This window comes from Gymnodraco acuticeps, unplaced genomic scaffold (assembly GCF_902827175.1).
Source record: "Gymnodraco acuticeps unplaced genomic scaffold, fGymAcu1.1, whole genome shotgun sequence".
NCBI classification, from domain to species: Eukaryota; Metazoa; Chordata; class Actinopteri; order Perciformes; family Bathydraconidae; genus Gymnodraco; species Gymnodraco acuticeps.
Window position 1 is genome coordinate 947073 of NW_022989803.1, and position 19886 is coordinate 966958.

Here is a 19886-nt window from a genome sequence, read left to right on the forward strand (position 1 = left end):
TAACAACCGTGCCTTAGTGTTTCTCAAAAATGAGAGTGCATGCATTCGCTAAAAAGCAACATTTCTGGTTGTGAGCTCTATGGTTTTGAAGGTGAGGTACAGAAGCCATAATAGCCCGCTTCCTGAAGATGTGTAGACGTCTGTGACATACTGTAGCTTCTGGGGAACATTTAGACCTTTTTGATGTGGATATGTAGCCTAATGCATTTCAGTGCAGACGAGCTGATTTGATCTCATATACTTATACATATACATATACTTGGAGCGCTGAGATACCCAGCGTTTTGCACCGCTAAAGCTTGTCTGAATATATTATAACCGGCAATCAGCGAGAAATGTGGGATAGAGTAACAACAATAGTGAGCCACAAAAACAAATATTTGCACTCTATTCTGTAATCATAGCTACAGTCCTGAGAGACCAAACGTATTATCTGCTATCTTGACCCAGAAAACATTCTCTCTCTGTTAGTTCTGAAAATGTCTGGCACATTAAATAGGGCCCTATAATGCTAACTTTCAGGTTTCATAATTGTATTCTGTGGCTCTACTGCGACATGTTTAAATGCTTTAATGTTCAGAAAGGTCTGCTGCAGCACCTCTTTTCACCCTCTGTCTGAAACCAGTCTGCTCTGTTAGCTGGGCAGCTGTGTTGTAGTTGGTCAAACTACACATACAATGTGTTGGAGTACTAGCAAATAGAAGCGCAAGTGATGTCACTATGTCGCGTTAGAAAACATAGGACTACAATCCTGGCGTTTTAGGCAGGGGGGGAATGTGTGTGAGATAAACTTGTGTGATGTGATTCTAGCCTTTGCAGACCTTTTACATGCACAAAAACCTATATAACACACTACAGGAAAGAGAATACCCCAAAAAGCATAATAGGGCCTCTTTAACTGAGACCTAACATTAAAACAAAACACACTTTATAAATGCATTAGAATCCCGATCATTTTTTATTATCTTAATAGTGATTTTCAATATTTTCTGTGCATTTACAATGATGACAGTTTTGTACCAAAGGTCTCTCACTTGTAGTCTTCTACTTAATTTGAGAAATCCCTTTAATCCTGTAATCACATTGAACAAGCAGTTAAAGCCGGCCACTAATAGTCTACTGTACATCAATTATCCCAGCAGATGAAGTGTAGATGTTTGCTCTCTGTGTGTAATTCTACCTCCATCCTGTCCTCCTATATTGTGGCTTTCCTTTGATGTTACTTACAACAACAAAAAAAGCTTCCCTTATGGGTATGGAGAACATAATGTGTGTTCCAGTACAACACCTGTTTTTAATTTCCTAACATGAAAGGCATTTCCATCAAAAGAACCAGAAAAACAATCCTTTTTCATTCTGACTGGAGGAGCCCGGTCCTCACCCTGTACTGTATGTCAGTCTCTCTTTCCTTCACCTCAACACCACTTCGCCTTGCCACCCCCTCCATTTTAGTGTGTTCTGTAATATGCGCCTCATGTGGGTCATTGTTTTATATGTGTTGACTGCTTGGCCCGGGCTTAGCTTTGCCATGGGAGAACAGCTCACACACTGTTTACTCTTGCTGCTGTTGGCTGTCACACAGTGTGTCTCCGACTGTTGGCCTCTTTTCTTTTGACATTTCTCTTCAATTGAGGTGCTGCTTCAGTCTTGGCATTTTGCTGCATTTCCATAATATCCTGTTCTCCTGGGACAGAGCAGTTTATGGTAAGAACAGCACAGAAAAACAGTACCTGGCCAATCCGACGTTCTGCTCTCGTATAAACTGAACTTCAAATTGCTCCAGGCATCTGGTCTCCACAGTTACCAACCTGCATTGAGTTTTGTTGTAGTTACCTGATATTTATGAGGCCTTCATTTGTTTTTACAGAAACAACAAGATTATATTCCTCCGTCTTTATGGGTTTTTGCGGGAGCTTTTGCCAGATGTGTTTTGTTTGCACTTTTAGATTTCTGAAGTGCGGGCAGACAGACAAGATTATATTGTAGGTATAGAACGTTTATCTGTTTTTGTCTAAACAAGGTATTAAGTAGCAAATATCCAACATGTAAAAAAGAACACCTGCCATGTTTTAATGTAAGGTAAGGAGGGGGATTCATTTGTACAGGCTGACCATGTTTTGATATTTCCAAGTTTGCTTTAATACTCAAACAAAGCTTTCTTAGTTTCCCTGGACTATTTTTATACCGTATGCAGCATAACTACAGAGCATACAGATTCATGTCCTAGTACATCCTCCTGTCACCTCTTTTTTTATTATGCAGCTTTGTCTGCTTGGACTGTAAGAAAAAATGTGTTGCAACCTTAAGAGATAGAATTCTTACTTTTGTATTTTGCATGCAGGCAGTCATATATTTACCTACACATGTTTAATGTCTTAGTCTCGGGGCTCTAATACAAGTCTTGTCTAGCCTCAACCTTTAAAAAATATTTTTTTTTCGAGTTTGGCCATTTAGGCCTTAGTAATCATCTTACAAAGTTACATTTAATGGTAAGATGTACATTTAAAAAATATAAAATTGATGACTACATATAGAAAGGTTATGTATGTTTCATGTGTGCCTTGACGTACTGCAGTTATACAGTGAGTTTACAGAAGTGGAATTAATACTGGGTGGCTGCTGTTTCAAATTCCCACACCAGCTGGGAATCCTGGAAGAGAAACTTGATGGGAAACACAAACCCTCCCTCAGCAATTACTGTCAGTCTGCCCTTGAGCAAGGCAGTTTTACTTGGCAGCCCCTGTGTGCGGTCATCTTTACCTGAAATATTAAAGCCAATAAAATGTCATGCTGCTGAGAAGATAATAAATGGACTGCAGTAGTACTACATTATTTGGGAATCTTTTTAAATGTGTAGTATCTTCCATTATATGTTGGAAACATTTGCCATATCTCTGAAAGTAAACGTGTGCATTTCTTATTGAAGGCATGCATGCTAGCAACAAAGAAATGAGTTAATGATAAGGGATTTAACTGTGTCTGTGTCTTTTGCCAGGCTGTGGAGAGCATCTGATTCGCACCATGCTGGCACGGGAATGCTCTGCTGCCTTGCAGTCTGAAGATGCCCACAAAGCACTGCTGGAGGCTATGCAAAACAAATTCATCAGTGAGTCACACATATGTATACACTACTTTCCATACACACATATTTGTAAGCTAAGAATGTGTTAGCAAAAAAACATAATTATGCACAGAGGGAGATCTGCATCTAACAGATATTTCACAACACCAAGAATGGAAACATTGGAAATAATGACATTAGACAAGACGGTTTTTGATTTATGGATATTTTACACTGTCTAAACAGGGCCACGAAGGACAGATGACATCCAAAGATGGTTTGGAAAACATAAATTGTTTTGTTGAAAGTTCATGTGAAGTTGTGTATTTTGTTTCCCACATTTTCTCAGAAGTGGTCAGTTTTAAGAAATTCTTGTTAACTGTGTTAGGCTCGCCTGTGAATGACCACTGTTAGAGCTCAGAGAAAACAGAGCAGAGGAAGAAAGGACATGTGGAAACATGTGGTGGTTTCTGCCTTGTTTTGGCCCCCTTTAGAAGTCCGTCTCTGTTTGGCTTTGTCATGGACATCTGTAACACCCAGACGTTTGGACGGGCTGGATCAAGTCAATTTGAAGTTAATTCTCCTGCTGTTTCCTTTCAAGATGCACATTAAGTCAAACAAAGCTTCATAAATCCTGCCTGCACTGATGGCAGTGTCTGTGGTGTGGAGGCCTCTCACTCAACTTCCAGGATATATTTGTCTTCATTTCAAATAGAATATCTTTTTTAGATATTTTTGTCTTGACAGTACCTCTTATTCTGTACATACAAGCTAACAAGTATCCACACTCAAGAATAGCTAAATCAAGCTGGGTTCTTTTCTTTTTGTAAAATAATTCAAATGCTCTCATGTTTACAGCATGCAAAGATGTCCGAGTTATGTGTAACAAAATTAATTTAAGAGCCTTTTTGTGAATGTCGTCCAAGCTACACTCAAAAGTTTTATAGAGTGAAAGAAACATTACGACATGGAACCAAAATTAGCGTGAAATGCAAAAAAGAAACAACAGCAGGCAGGCACAAAATGTTTTCCGTCCAATGCACACATTGTTCCTTTTACTGTGTGGAGACGATTCAATTCATGCTGTAGCTGCTTTCTCTTTGTTCTTTTATAAAACTGAGCACTTTTTGTTTTATATTACCCCTCAATTATCAGCTAATCCAAGTTTTTTTTATATACAAAACACCTCATTCAAGTTTTCCTCTTCTTAAGTTTAATCGGGAAGAAAGAGAGGTTCTTATTCTACATTCATACATTTGTCTTTTCTCAAAGGTCTTCATGGAGCTGGGTGATTTCTTTAAATGAATTATGGTACAGTGTATGCAGTGTGGGAAAACATACACTACTTGTCATTATCTGCTTAAACCTACCCCACACAAATGGAGTGGCATATTTGATATTGTTAAATAAAATAAATACAGCTGAATAATTGCTTTCAGTTGTTTAACTTGGCCAGTAAGACAAACAACACTAAAATGGAAGGAATTTGTTCTCATAGATCACCTTAATTGGATAAAAATGGCTGTGTTTTGTCTAGTTTTTTTCACGTGTTATCTTTGCTTGGTTGTGTTAGGGTGGAGAGTTAAAGTATACAAGAGAAACTGTTGATTGAGGAGTAAGTTGTCATTTTTAACATTAATGTTTGTTTTCTTTGTGTCCAGGCTCACCCTTCCTGGCCGGTGAGGATCGTGTGTTGGGTGGAGTAATTGTCCTGCGCTGCTGCAGATGTGTGGAATCTCCTCCATCTCAAAATATTCAGGGTATACTGGGTGAGACATAAATCATTTCAACAATGATCAAGCTCAAACCTCCACCCTGCAGCTTGTGGTATGCAAATATTTGGCTGTTAATATTTAAAAATCCATCATCAGATTTGACGTGAGGAGGGGGGGGGATTAGGCACTGTGGCTTTCCTGGCTGGTGGTCTGTGTTTTAACTCACACAATCAGGCTCTGGTTTCACACCCTTCATCTCAGATTCAAACAGACCTCCCACTATGGAATCAACAGCTAATCTTCTTCAAGTGAAGGCCTTTTGAACGCTGCCCAGTTTGGCTGATTGTATTTCAGGATCTAATTTCTCTACCTGGAGCTTCTGAAACTTTCAACAATCATTGAATCTGACTTAATCAGAAGATCGTCCAGAGTTACGGCCACATCATTAACTACTGGGTTGTAATGTTGCCCTTTTGTGGTCATTTCAACATGTGTAGCAAACCGTCAGCTCCAAAGAAACCAGTGGATGAGTTCAAGTTCACTGACAAAAGTAAAGCAGATGTTTCTCCAATGTAGAAAGGGAAAGCTTAATGACAAATCAATCATGATGGTAAATAACTAGAGAAGCGCTATTCTGATTAAACTTTATGTCGGACAGAATAATACAATGCTCCAAAGTACAACTTACTTAGTGTGGATACCCTCAGATTACTGTGGAAAGTGAAGGGCTCCGTGTTGATTTACAAGCATAAGTCAACCACATCGTTGGGTGCTGTAATTTCTTCTCACAACTCAGAAGTTTTACCTTCCTCTGCAGTTATGTCACAACTGCAAGTCATATATTTTAACGATGATGAACAGACTTTATCGCAGTTTCGCACATAGTCTCCTGCCAAACCTTTTACTGGCAGAAGAAAATGCTCTTGATTTTAGTTTATTTTGTGAAATTGAACTTGTGTTTTGTAAGAGTTTGTCCTCTCCCCTAGCGTCACTCTTTCCCTTGCTTTTCTTATTTATATATTTGTTCATTTTTTAAATGTTTGTTTTCCTGTCCTAATCATCCTTTGCTTTGTGTTTTCACAGTGGAGTTCCTATGGAGTCACACCACAGAGAGCATGTGTGTTGGCTACATGTCTGCCCAAGATAGCAAGGCGAAGGTGAGCGTCACAATTAGCTTGACAAGCTAAATGAATTGTAATGTTTGAGTTCATGGGGACAGCTTGGTTGGAAACAAGTATGTTTAAAACTTGATGTTGGTTTATTTTTTGTTATTTTCTAAAGTGCCTGCTATTGCCTTTATTTGGAGATGCGCTATGCGCGCACAATGTATTTATTGCAATGCTGCCATTATTAAATACAGGCTACAGCTTGTATTAATAATGGCAGCATTGCAATAAATAAATTGTGCGCGCATAGCGCATCTTCAAATAGATGCACTCAAAACGCATTGTTGAGGTTGAGCTGTGATAGACCAACATCTTTTTGCAGAGATTGCATTTAACTTCCTTTGGACTTGTAAGTTCGAAGTAGTTCCACAAGGAGGAACTCTTTTTACCTGCCGCTTTGTTCATCTTTAGTCGCACGGGAGAGGGAGAGGGAGAGGGGGGGCGGGGGCGGTGTGTAGCGTGCTGCAGCAGCAGTCTGCTCTGCACGCAGGCTTCCTCCAAGTTTACAGTAAAACAAACTGGTGGTGTGACCAATGGCCATTTACAATTATTAATACTATTACTATTATTATCATTAGTCTATATTTTGGTTGAAACTAAGCCACAAAAAAAAAAAAACATAAATAAATAATAATAAAAAAATCAATAAATAAAATCGATTTTTAAAAATAATATTCGATTATGGAGACTGTAACGAATATTCGAATAATCACTGGCATTCCTACAAAGTAGAGTGTTGCAGCTTATATGATGGGCCTGGTATTCTTTTGACTTACAACTAAGCTGTCTCCAGGGTTGGGAGGGTTACTTTGTAAATGTAATCAGTTACTGATTACTGATTACATGGTTCTGAAAGTAATCCGAACACAGTTACAGTTACGTGTCTTAAAAAAGTAACGTAATCAGATTACTTTTAGATTACTTTTGGATTACTTTCTTTTTCCATCACAGATGGGTATGTTTTGGTGAACAGGAGACACAAAAAGCAAAAGGAATGTGTTTTTACTGTTTTAATGGCTTACCAAGAGCACAACTGAAACATCACATCTGAAACGATGTAACAACATAATAAACTTGTTGGGGATGCAGCTTGGGATGTGAGGAGTGAGGGACACGGCTTAGAACGGACATGAATTAAAATGTCAAACTCGGACTTCATTTTAAGGACATTTCGGCCAGGGGTGTCGAGCTATATTTGTTTAAGCACCGGATTGGCAAAACAGGAGAGTGTGTGCACCAGTCTGCCTTGATCTATGAATTCATGTCTGTGACTCTCACAGTATCTGCTGCCCGCAGCTGTTTTATAGAAGGAAAACCTCTTCATGAAATCTCTGCAGCACCAGGAGGCAGCGGGAGGGTTAACTCAGCCTCTGAGAAGAGGAGCGCGCAGTGCCTTTCACGCACCGCCTTCACTGTGTTTACCTTCAGGAATAATCATTAGAAAGGCTAAAGAGCGACCGCAAGCTGATGTGTTTTAACCACACACGCGATTTAAACGCAGACTTTTGTTCCTCCATGTTTCGTTGTTATTGTTTCACTGAGCGGACCCGCGATTTTTTTTCAAACGCTTTTTTGGTCCATCTGCGGCGGTAATAGGTTTTGTGGGCTGTGATGATTCGGCTGTACCTACTATGAATATTAAATGTTGTGAGGAAATCTTTCCACCAATAATTCCAATAAGTAATCCAAAATGTATTCACTTCAGGTTTACGAAAGTAACTGTAATCAGATTACTCGTTTTTCAAATGTAACGCGAGCTGAATACAGTTACTTGATTTTTGTATTCTGATTACGTAACGCCGTTACATGTATTCCGTTACAACCCAACCCTGGCTGTCTCTGTTCCTTCAATTCACCTGCATGAGCCAGTCATCCTACTTTTTTGCTAACAAAAATCTGCATTTTTCCTCACCATTTATATCAAAGTCTTGAGAAACTGCAGGTTTTGAACATGTTGACATCACTGTTGACTTGGGGGAGAGTCAAAGTGAGAAGATACACGATAAACAGGTTAATGCTTTCTTCCCAGACACCACTGCCCATTCCTAAGCAGTAGCTAGTATAGCAACAGGTACATACTCCCTCACCAGCTTCCCTTCATACACTGAAGGTTTTTAGTCACTGGATGGCACAACCAATCCAAGGCCACCCCAAGTCACTGTGGCGTGGGTAGGGATGTTGCCTCTGCGCCACCTGTGCCTACTGTCATGTTGGTATGCTGTAGGTTTTGGATTATGGTACTAAATATTTGCAGAACTCTTTCAATTATACGTAACATTTATAGTCTTGTAGAAAAAAGATAAATAGTTCTAGAATATATTAGGCTACCTGTGTGTTGGCTGACAGGTCCCTTACTTTCTAAAAATAATTAGCATAGCCACTTGGCACATAGAAGTGTTATTTGAATCAGTCAATGTGGCTTCTTTAGCAACATGGCTTGATGCTCTGGCCCTCTGGCTGTAAATGGAGCCTCGGCCCTGACTGATTTGTTTGGCAGTATCTCTGTCACTCTGCATAAAGAGAGGGCACTGTTGTTCCTGCCGGGTTCAGATTTCAAAGTGTTTGCCCTCTGTGCCGCCTCCCCCGCCCCCTCACCAGCCCTCTCCTCCGTCCCTTGGTAAATCTCTCTCGTCAGTCCCCCTCTCTGCCCCTACCTGGTCCTAAAGTACTTTAATGTTTACTGAAAGTCATGCACCACGGGGAATATCAGTATCAATCTGCATATTTGTCAGATGTGCCCTGTGTATTGGGATTTGAGGTGGAATGTGAGCAAGCTCCCCTTTCACGCCTGTGCCAACATCAAGAGGTGAGCAGAACACAGTTGACTGTGCACTGTGCAGGGGCGCTTCAACCACCAAACCAAAACTTTGTTTTTATTTACGTTGCTAGAAAATTAGTGCAGTTGTATCTATGTGCTGTTTATAAAAATGAATTCCAATTGAATGTGCAAGGGATTACATTTACTGTCCTTGGACTCGTGATATAGTGAAATTAACTAGGTGATAGAGGAGAAGTTGGTCACCTATAGAAATTGTGGACTTTAAATAGTCAAGTAAAGGAAGAATACATTATTTATTCTCCCAATGTTCCACGAAACTTTCTTTTTACTACAGTGGTTCAAGCTGCACCTCCATATATTAGAAAACAGTGTGAAGAACTACAGAGGAGCAGAAAAGCACACTTAAGCACTTGCATTCAAACTGTAGAAACGTCCTCAGTCTGGGCACCCCACATGCATTAATGTAAGCACTTTTTGCATGAAAAACTGTGTTCAGTGGATGAAGATCCAGGAATATCCTCTTGTCAGCAGTGGTTTCTGGATCTCCTGGAACACGGTATCCACTTCCTCTCAGCGGGGCACTGGTGACACGGTGATATTGGAGAGTGAAGTCGAGATACACAGCTGCTCCACCAAACCTCACACTGCTCTACCAAGCTCCCATGAGCCTCCGTGGCTCTCATCATCAGCATACCAGAGAAGCTGGCTGTTCTGTCCTTCACGCCTCCTCACTGGGTGCAAACAAGCTTTTTACCCGTTTGTCCCCCAGCTGAGCCCAGAGTTGGCCCCCGCTCCCTGCCAAAATATCTTCCATTGAGGGGATTCAATAAGAGAGCATCTGTTTTCTCTCCAATCTGGTGAGCCAGAGATGGAAACCCATAATGCGACTAGGCTCCAGTCATGATATCTGTTGTTTGTTAACTCAGTCTAGGAATTGATCTGAATACTATGGAGGAGGCCCAGGAGGTGGCACCTGCATGTCCATGGCATTGATGACAGATTCATAGACAGTCTTCTTCAGTGTATATGGGATGCCGAATGCCAAACCAGCAGTGTAAAACAAATTCTTCTAACAGGGACTTCCTTGACTGTGTTTGGCCAAAGATATGTGCCGATGAAAACGTTCCAAAGAGGACAGTTCCCCTTGAACTCTTAATGCGTTGCTTGACAATTATTCTTGGTTATACACATGACATTTTCTGTGCTCAGTGTTGCAGAGATTGAATTTAGAGCTGGAGCCATCCACTGCCTCATTTGCTATTCCTCAGACATTCCTCCCATTCCTGTGAGCATCCCACTGGGCATTTCTAGCCAGCCAGAGTCCATCTTCCACTGCCTCACCATGATAAGAACATGAAAGGGCTGATACACAGTAGCAGGACAGAAGTCAGGCTGGTTTAATATTGTACATCCACCTTTGCTTGACAGCGTTTCAATTCTCAGATTTGTACATGTATAATTATTTTGACAAAAAACCGTTCCATAAACCCAGGGAACAGTAAACTTGAGTCCAAAATGTGTTGGATGTCAGACCAGTTCTTTCAGACACTTTACGGGCAGTTCTTCTGAGCCTTTTATTACTTCTCAATCAGATACTGTTTTAGGGAAAGTTGAGTATGTATTATAATCTTTTTGACGTTACATTGTAAAATCGCCATAAAGCACAAGTGCTGCAGAGAGAGAGAGAGAGAGAGAGAGAGAGAGAGCATGAGCATCTGGTTTCATTCAAACGCTCACCTGTGTTTGCACTGGACGGCACATCAGAACACCGAGCCACGTTTTATAAAACTACACAAAGCTGCGCGAGCGGGCTACTGGCGGTGCTTCTGAAACAGTTAGACTTTTGTTTTATTGTTTTTCATGATTGGACAGATGAAAGAGAAGTGTAGGGTCCACAGCACCGCCGCCATGGCTCAGATCCCTCCACCAGGACATTATTACCACTATAAAGCTCGCTGAAACTGTGAAAGGCCAAAGAAAATCAAAGGGCATGCAACGCAGCCTCCTGGTTATTGTCTGCTTTGTGTAATACGTGACAAATGTGTTTTACTATGGTGCATTTTCTTTTTACTATCATTCGCGTTGAGAATAAATAGAATATGATTGTTTTTTTTATTTTAAAAAGAGAAGAATGTGAAAACCACAACACTAGAATAGCGGCATAGTGAAAGAAACACATTTATCCTCTGCTGTGGTGTTAATGTGTGGCTCCGCCAGCTCCTAAACACATCACCAAAGAATGTTGTTTTTCCTCTAACAGATACAATGGAGCTGTGTATTCCACGTTATATTTTGACTCAGTCGTAGGCCTGTCATGTGGTAACATCAGTCAATGAGTTTGGAGTTGACATCTGACTCACTAGGTTTGCGCGTCTTCATATGGAGGTCATCTATCATATATTAGACTATCATATATTTATTTTCTATTATTTTCTCCTGGCTTTCTTTTTACATTACAATATTTCAGTTCAATAGTAAATTGGAGTTAAGATTCGGTAAATTGCAGTGGCGAACCGTGTCTATCACAACTGGACCTTCTGTACACACACACACACACACACACACACACTCTCCCCCCCGCGGCATTATAATGTCCACTGAATTGTCGTCTTGAAAATTCAAGACGACAATTCATCTTCACCTGTTGCACTTGTCATTTCAACATTAAAAACAATAAAATGGCATGAATTGCTTCGTCGCCTCCGGGCGAGACAATTTGGTACGGCCCTCGAGGTAATTTATAAACACACGCAATAAAAAAAAAATTTTAAGAAATCTAGACCGCAAAAAAATTAAACAAGCGAGTGCCTGTTTTTCCTGACCAAGGTCAGGGTCCTTGAACACAACACAAGCCTAACGTGTCATCACGTGGTATATGTCTCGACCTTTATATATACAGTCTATGGCAGGGGTAGGCAAGTAAGTTTGGCCTTGGGCCAATTTTTTGCTGAGCCACAAGATGGCGGGCCAGAACATAATCAAAGCCTAATTCAAGGAATTGATTTTGGTAAGAGGGCGCAGCGCCCCTGTTCCTCGGTTCAGAAAGAACGCTGATATCGCTGATAACCGTCCCCATCAACACTCTGATGCGCAGTCAGATCCGCTGATTGGTTCAATAGGCGCCCAATCCAGAGCCTCTGGCTAGACCCGCCCAAAGGGAGGCTCGTCCTCTCTAGCCCCATTTCAGTCCCAAAGCCAGGGCTATTATCTGTATTTTAACAGACTTATCTTTTAAATTGAGTTGTATTTATTGTTCTCTTCAAAGTTTATTTTTCTCTGAAATTGTAGGGAGGATGGTCCTCCCTTTCCTCGATGGACGAGCCTCCACTGAGTAAAGTAGAGTTATTAACTAGGTAGCAGTGTTACTGTATTTAACATATTCTGATAAGTATTGTCAAGTTCTCTGGGTTTTTGGCATTTATTTGAGTGTTTGCACATTTGAGAGGCTTGAGGGGCAACAGAGAATCCTTTTTCCTTTTCTTTATTTCGACTTTTCAAGGACACATTAGGATTCTTTCAGGTTGAAAACCTTTAAAAAATATCAAAGGACAAAATAAATCAATTATAGCATGTTTTGCTTTGCAATTTAATATATTATAACCTAAATTAATCAGTAACCAAGTATTTTACTCAAACTCAATGTATTTAATAGTTAAATAAGTACTTTAATTGACCTGGTTCCCCCCAACCACACATTTGCCATGTGTGCGACTCTCTGGTCCTATGTTGTAAAAAAAAATTCAAAAAAAAAATACAAAAATGATATTTTATTTTTGATTCTCAAAATTACAGGCCAAATATTATTGCTGGCGGACCAACAATGGCCCGCGGGCCGCCTGTTGCCGACCCATGGTCTATGGTCTCGACTGACAGGGGTGCAGTTCTGACGGGGAGCACCAGAACGCCACTCCAGCACTTCAGAAATTGCAGTACCGATAAGGAGCCTTGTATGCCGCAGTTTCTGCGTGTCTGTGTCTTTAGTTGAAAGCCCAGTGGCGATCTGTTCATCTGTCATACTGATCATACAGTCAATAACTTTGTTGTTATTAGCATCTGGTTAGCTAGCTATGCTAACGAATATAAGACGCTTTTTCTACAACCAGTGAGGTAAAGGCACATCTTTATATGATCATTATAGTAGTCTGCTTCCAGTTCTGTTTCATCTGGGTGTTGAGAGATGTATCCATAGATCTCCTGATGTTGCTCTCAAAGTGCACCAGATTGATGCTTTTAACTTCAACATTTAAAAAAAATCTTCCCGGGGGAGCAAGCCCCCGGACCCCCCTAGAGGAGGTTAGGTCCCCCCCCCCCCCCCCCCACTTAAATCATATTCACATGGATAGGAAACTAAATACATTTGCACACATCTTGTGTCCATATCTTTCTGTTTTGCTGGTCACGCCACACCGTGCACGTGCATGCATGCGCGAGTCATGGTGAGATATCTGGATTAAGAGGTTGCTCTTTCTTTGCACAGAATGAAATGAATGGGCTGTGATTTTAGTTTTTTTAAGCAGAGGTCAATAATTTGTACGGCCCTCTGAGGATATTGTAAAAATTGAAATGGCCCTTGAGAGGAAAAAGGTTCCCCACCCCTGATCTAGATCCTCTGTCTCGAGCCAGTTAACTAGCGGGCCTTCTAGAATACCCTGGAACCGAGGGAAACGCTGAAAGAATACGCCCATTGGCTACAAATCAATATATGATTGGTTGATCAAACTGTCAGTCCAAACGTACTTTCTCATTCAGTGCAACGGCCAGGGCATTCGATCAAGGATGTAGAATACCTTGGTTGAAGGATATTCTACCCAGAGACCCAGAACAAGATCTGATTGGTTGCTTTCTTTTCTAACACAAAACCACTGAAATGCGTAGTGCATGGACCGAGAAGGACAAACAAATCAACGTAACACTGTAATATTACAGATCAACAACACAGATACCATTCTCATTTATTCCTTTTATATACATTTTATTTATATAATTAAATCTATGTTTTGTTTGTTTTTTCTGAGTGTTCCAGGGTATTCTCTGAATACCTTGAAGGCCCTGACGGTTCGCCACTGGTAAATTGTAAAGGAGATGTTTAGATGTTAATCCGACCCACCAACAGACAACGTTAAAATCTGTAAAAATCTGAATTTTATAAGTTCGATTGAATTTGAGATTTATTTTTTAATGTTGTATTAGTCAATTTATTGAACATGTCAGAAATAAAACAAACAACAATAATAATAATAATAATTATTATTATTATTATAACAAAGAGAAGCAAATAAAACTAAAACTTTCAAGGTACAAAAAAAATAATTGAATGATTGAAGTATAACAAATAACTCTTTGGCTACCATCACTCATTGAAATAAGCAAAAACATGTCTTTCAGGTAATGACCAGCCAAAGTTCTAATTAGTAGTCTTCTGTGTTGTTTTGCAAATGGTTAAAGAATCACCAAGAAAATAATGAAAAGCTTTACTATTGCGTGTCCCCTGCAGACTAATGAACAAGTATAAAGAGTAAAGGTGCAACATTATTACTCCTATGTGTTTACACGTAAGGCCTCAGCATTATTTGTGTGATGTTGGCCCACTTGATGTCACAGAAGTGTTGGGACATCTGTTGTGTGTTGCCCGGAGCACTGCTCATCCTCACCACTGTGTCCCCCGCAACCTGTAAACTTCTGAAATAGCGTGGCGGCTTGTGAATGGCACGCGATGCTCTTAGCACTGCGGTGGTGTAATTACTCTCTTGTTTGGTTTAGTAAGCCGTCTTTCTCTTCCTGCTTAGTCACTCAAGTTGACCGATTTTTCCCAGACGGAAATAAAAAATTAAGGTCTTAACATATGCTGCAGGGTTACGCGCAGGGGTGAGGGTTAGGGCACATTTGGTGTCACGTTTTCCTGCAAAATATATGAAGTCATACAGCTAAGCGCTAATTGTGCCCAGTAGTGTATTTTCAGCTGTGTATTCAATGTGGTTGGAATTTAAAAGAACATTGCAAAGCTCCGTCCCTCTGACACGCAAACATCGTAAGGAAAACATTTGACATGTCACCATTAGTTGATGAAGTCTCAGCTATGGACCTTCAGTCAAGACAGTTTAAACAAGGCCTCCTTTAACCTCATTTTTAGAAGATGAAGGGGAGAGGATGAACCCAGAAAGGGGTTCTGGAGGCGTAATAGCCCCTGAGAGTGTTGCCATGTGTGCTTGGCCTTGTCTGGCTGATGTCCCATTGTAGTGACAGTTGCCCTCGGGGTGCCAGGGGGCCATAGTCCAAGCCTACACAAAAAGAAGCCCTGTGGAGATGAAGGCTCCTGCCACTGGAAGAGTAATGTCAGTCCAATTCAGAGGCCTGGTAAATGAGTGGCTGGACTCTTCTTCTCCCAAAGCTGGAGCCAGCGTTGCCCTCTGTGGAGAGAGGAAGGAGGATGATGGCCATTATTGGCTCAAAGAGAGTTGGCCACCTTTGATCTCCCTGTTGAAGCATCACTCCCGTCTTCACAGCTGTGTTTGCCCCTTTCCTACTCCTCTCTGCTCGAGCAAAGAAACACTAGCAGTCTGTTCCATTCATCCACTTGCTCTGTCTCTCTATAAATACTCACTTGGCATCTTCAGACTTTAGGGGTATATGCCCATTATGCAAGAGTACTAGTCCTATGTGTGTTCTATACACCAAATATATTAGCTGTGTTGAATGTATCACCCTTTTAAATGAAACGGGGCTGAAACAGAGGGGTTTATGGGATGCTACAATGCATGAACTGTTTGGTATTTGGAGCCAAACACTTCAGGGACATGTTTTGTATATATCTGAGACCTATAATATATTGATGACAAAGAGTATAGTAGGGGACCTTTCAGTTGTCATTATTTTCCTATTTACTGGAATCCAAGAGTTCAACAGCCTTGTTAGCGTTTCCTTACCCTATGAAGTCTTTCTCTGTATGTACATCTTTCCTTTGGTAATCTTCTCATTGTGTTTGTTTTTGATGCCTGCAGACACACATATCCAGACTGCCACCTGGGACCGTTCCTGGACAGTGCTTGGCCATCGAAGGCGGTGTGTGTCGACTGAGCGTGGCGGAGTGAGACGCATTTGCCCTCCTTCTGGGCTTTGTGAGCAATACTCCAACACAAAACCTTTCCACCTAACACAGACACAGGCACACACCGCCCTCACCTCCCCACCACCTTTGTGATGCCAGAAGTAATATGCTTTAGTGTTTTAACAGGTGCTGAGGGAGGGTGTTAGCTTCTACTTAGTGCACTTACAGGACTTCCTTTTGCCACTGTCTGCCTCCAGCATGTTCTCTATACAACTTCCCCACACACTCCACAGTGTCACCTGGATTAGACTTGATGCACCATTGCCTTGATGCATTTTTTCTTACTGTTACTCCTACCCTTTCCTACTCCTTTTTTCCTTTTGTACATAAGTTATGGTTTAGGAAAACAGGGTGGATGTTCATGTTGTTTTGTAACGCTGAACAGATGTGACTTTTTCAAGCATTTAGGAATTTAAAAAGCAAGACCTTATTTTATTCCAATGCACCTTGTGGAATATCTGCCACTCGAGGTTATTGTTGAGTGAAGTGTTTATAGCTGTGAGAGTTTAAAGCAATTTACAATGTTAACACATACACATGTACTTCCATGTACACATATCGTTATTAATCCTCCAACATACTGTCAAATGTAGCAGAATGTGCATCTTAGTCAATGATGAATTGTATAACTATTTCAGCCATAGAATGCTTTTATTGTTTTACAATGTGAATACTTAGCTAATGCATGATGCAACATGTACAGAAAGCCTCTCTGACAGGTGTAAAGTTAGAAAGAAGGGGGAAGCTATGCACTTCCAGAATGATGTTGACACATACAAAGTGCTCATGTAGCCGCATTTGATCCCACCTCCAAACATGACTGTTAGTCATCATTTAAAAAATGGCAATTTGTCTAGTCACATCGACAGAGACGTATTTTCTTGCTAGAAAATATCCTTAAAAAGTAATTTATGTATAAAAACCCATGAGTTGAGAATAGTACTTGACAGAAGTAAGGGTCTAGATTTCTGATAACCAGTGCCTCTGGTTTTGCTCAACAAAAAACATAATCAAGCTTGTTTATTCTTTACTTGAAAATGCAACTAATATAAAATGGTATAAGCTATGCTAACATGTGCACAGCTCTCTACAGTGCTCAACAAGTAAATAAAATCGATGTTGCTACAATTTCTGTGTCTATCTTTGTCTTTGAAAATCCACAATACGAGACAGAGTCCGTCAACCTTTCCAGAAAAAGAAACAGACAGAATAAACGTCATGATCAGATTTGTGGACTGCTAAAACATTTATAGTCTGGGATTAAATTACATGTTTGACAGGAACTGGAGTGGGAAAGGATTCTGCAGAAGGACGTGTGAGCATGCAGGAACATTTCAACATGAGTCTGTATTTGTTAAATAACCTCGATGACTATATCAAAAATAAATGGTGTGTTGTGATTCCCTCCCACACAGACAAACTACATGTTCCGTTTCTGAGCCTCAGTTTTGTTCTGGATTACATAAACAACATTTCCATCCTCCACTGTTTCTCTCAAAAATACTTTTTTCTTCTGATTTGATTGATTCCTCAAAGAGGCTCTTATTGGAAAGGGCAGTTATTTATATCAATTGTATCTTTCTAGAGCAAGAGTATGTCCAGCTGCCGGCTCTGGACCGTGGCCACTGTAGTGTCTGCGAGGAATGTGCAATAGATGTTCAAGAAGATAAATATATGCACCGTTTGAAGAGGGAGAGATGCCTCCCTGTCAGTGCTCCATGCCTGGTTTTGGGAAAGGACCACGTGATGATGCCGCTTTGCCTCTCAGGTGTAAGATGTCACAGTCGGTTGACATCACTGAGCTGCAAAATGTATCTGACCGGTCAGGAGCAGCAGCAGAGGGATGATAGGGTTGCTGCTGCACATGTTTGTTTTTGTTCCACAGCCCCCTAACCCCTGGGTTGATCCTGATCTAAAAAAAAAAAAAGGGTAGGTTACCTTGCCCCTCACCCACACTCACGCCATCCTCCATTAGCTTGATCATGTGTTATTACAGAGCCCTCTCTTTCATCAGGGCTAATCTGTGTTGCCGGGAGACCCTCTGCCCCATTCAGTGCAGAACCTTCTCCTTCAAACATCATCCCTCTGTCCCCGATCCCCTCAGCTTTGAAAAAGGATCCTGGGTCTTTGAAAAGGGGACGGGGTCCTGAACCATTCAAGGTGTATCCAATGCCTCGCGCTCAGCAAGGCTCTTAAATGCAAAACAGACGGTGGAGCTAATAAAGATCAAAGGCAGCAGCCTCGCCCGCCTGGCCTGCTGTCCTCACATGCCAGGCGCTGCTGTCGCACTGAATCACGACTATGCAGCTTCCATGTTGTTCTGACCCCCTCTACCCCCCTCCCTCACCACAGAAGCGCCAACAATCCCTCTCTACACGTTACAGTGTCAGTGTCAACAACAACACACTAAGGGTAAATAAGCAAAACAGTGTACTTTGCCAAACCGAGCAAGAAGATTCAGAACTCAGAAATCTCTCACCTTGAGAAATTGCATTTGAGTGAAACTGATTTACTTCTGGGGACACATGAGCATATACAACGTGGTGGTACATTAGTCATAGCTCAATTTAAAGCATGACTGAATATAATAACTCTTTTATGAGGAGGCCAAGCAGATTTTAATTCCCCCCCCCCCCTCCGTTTGTCCTCATTTGTTTGTCCACAGCTTTGCGTGTGGATATATTAGCGATGTGTGTTATTTTAGCTTTTATTTCAACTGGTGTAGAAGAAACGAGCCATGGACAGGTGACAATTAAGGGGAAGTTAATTGCATGGTCAAAGTGGATTAGAGTTATGCGCTTTGTGAGAGTATCTCAGCGATGTAAGACACCCTGCCTTCTCAGATGCTTCACAGCTACTTGACCCGTTTGTTCAGCTGTGCACCCCTCTGCTGGAACCATCCACTCCTCCCCTGTCTCAATGTGCAAAGGTGCGTGCCTATGGCAGGCAGATCGCCAGCAGCCCCATCCCAGTTTTACCAGTATGACGTTGGGGGTGAATGTGGAGAGGGAGCATGGATGTATAATAAGAACTGAAAATAAGAGGGAGGGACAGAGTGGTTAGATAAGCAACCTCCAGGTCCAGGTCAGCTATTCCAGATTAGAAGAGCAAAGAAAAACCTTTTAATTAGGTTTGCCGTGCAGTAAGAGCCCTGCGGTATTGCGGCCCAGACACTTCCTGCATTGTGCTACACCACCCAAAAAGGAGTCAGCACGAGGGAGCGAATGAAAGAAAGTGTGAGAGAGAGAGGCTAAAAATGGCACCACCACATCTGCACCACACCACAAAACAAAAGACATGCCTGATTTCCACCATGCTCCGCGGTTTCTTACCTAGAAGCCCTACAGTGAGCTCCAGTGTGGACAACAATACCACCTGGACTTGTTTTATTTGAATGATTTCAGCTGAGCTTTCCTTTCATTCATTCCAACTTTAACACATCCAAGTTTCCACTGCTTTTTTTTTTTAAACTTCTCTTGTTTTCCTTTTTCCCACAGTTAGCTCATGTGTGGAGATCTCCTGAGAAATCCTGCAGCCAGGCCCGTCAAACTCTATCTCAAACTGCGCAAGTACATTGGACATAATTTCCTTCTCATAACAAAAATAGAGGCAAAATACCAACAATCATATCTTGGTGATGCTTAATGAGCCCTTTCGGATCCTTGACAATATACCACTAATATGGTGCTTTGCATCCTTTGAAACATGCCAGAGTAGACTCCTGGAAATAGTAACACAAAAGCGAGGCCTCACTGACGCACCACAACCAACAAGTTTTCTCTGCACTCGCTTGTCTGACTCTACAGTATCTCTGCCCTCTCATACACGTTCCCACCAAATTACACTGTAATGAATCTATATCCCTACCTTCGCAATGGCACAGTAGGGAGATGAAATGAGAGATGAAAAGTGAGGACGGTGTACGAGTAATTGCCTGCTCTCGAGACACGTGGAACCTGTCTGGAGAAGAGATACCATGGGCGGAGGGAAGGGGGGGGGGAGTGGTGGAGGTATGTCATCAATTTTAGCTTGGCCTTAATGCTTTAGAATATAGACGAAC

The 19886-nt window shown here is 41.3% G+C and overlaps 1 protein-coding gene across 6 annotated transcripts in view; it reads left to right on the plus strand.

The window, feature by feature from the left end:
* Positions 1 to 17253, plus strand: part of tasp1 (taspase, threonine aspartase, 1) — a 30415-nt gene extending 13162 nt beyond the window's left edge. For all 6 annotated transcript variants that reach the window (XM_034227012.1, XM_034227038.1, XM_034227030.1 and 3 more), the window contains 4 exons: positions 2996 to 3106; positions 4723 to 4830; positions 5860 to 5933; positions 15720 to 17253. In XM_034227012.1, the coding sequence (XP_034082903.1) occupies positions 2996 to 3106; positions 4723 to 4830; positions 5860 to 5933; positions 15720 to 15809 (383 nt within the window). In that variant the 3' untranslated portion in view covers positions 15810 to 17253. The remainder of the gene's footprint in view (positions 1 to 2995; positions 3107 to 4722; positions 4831 to 5859; positions 5934 to 15719) is intronic.
* Positions 17254 to 19886: the final 2633 nt, after the last annotated feature.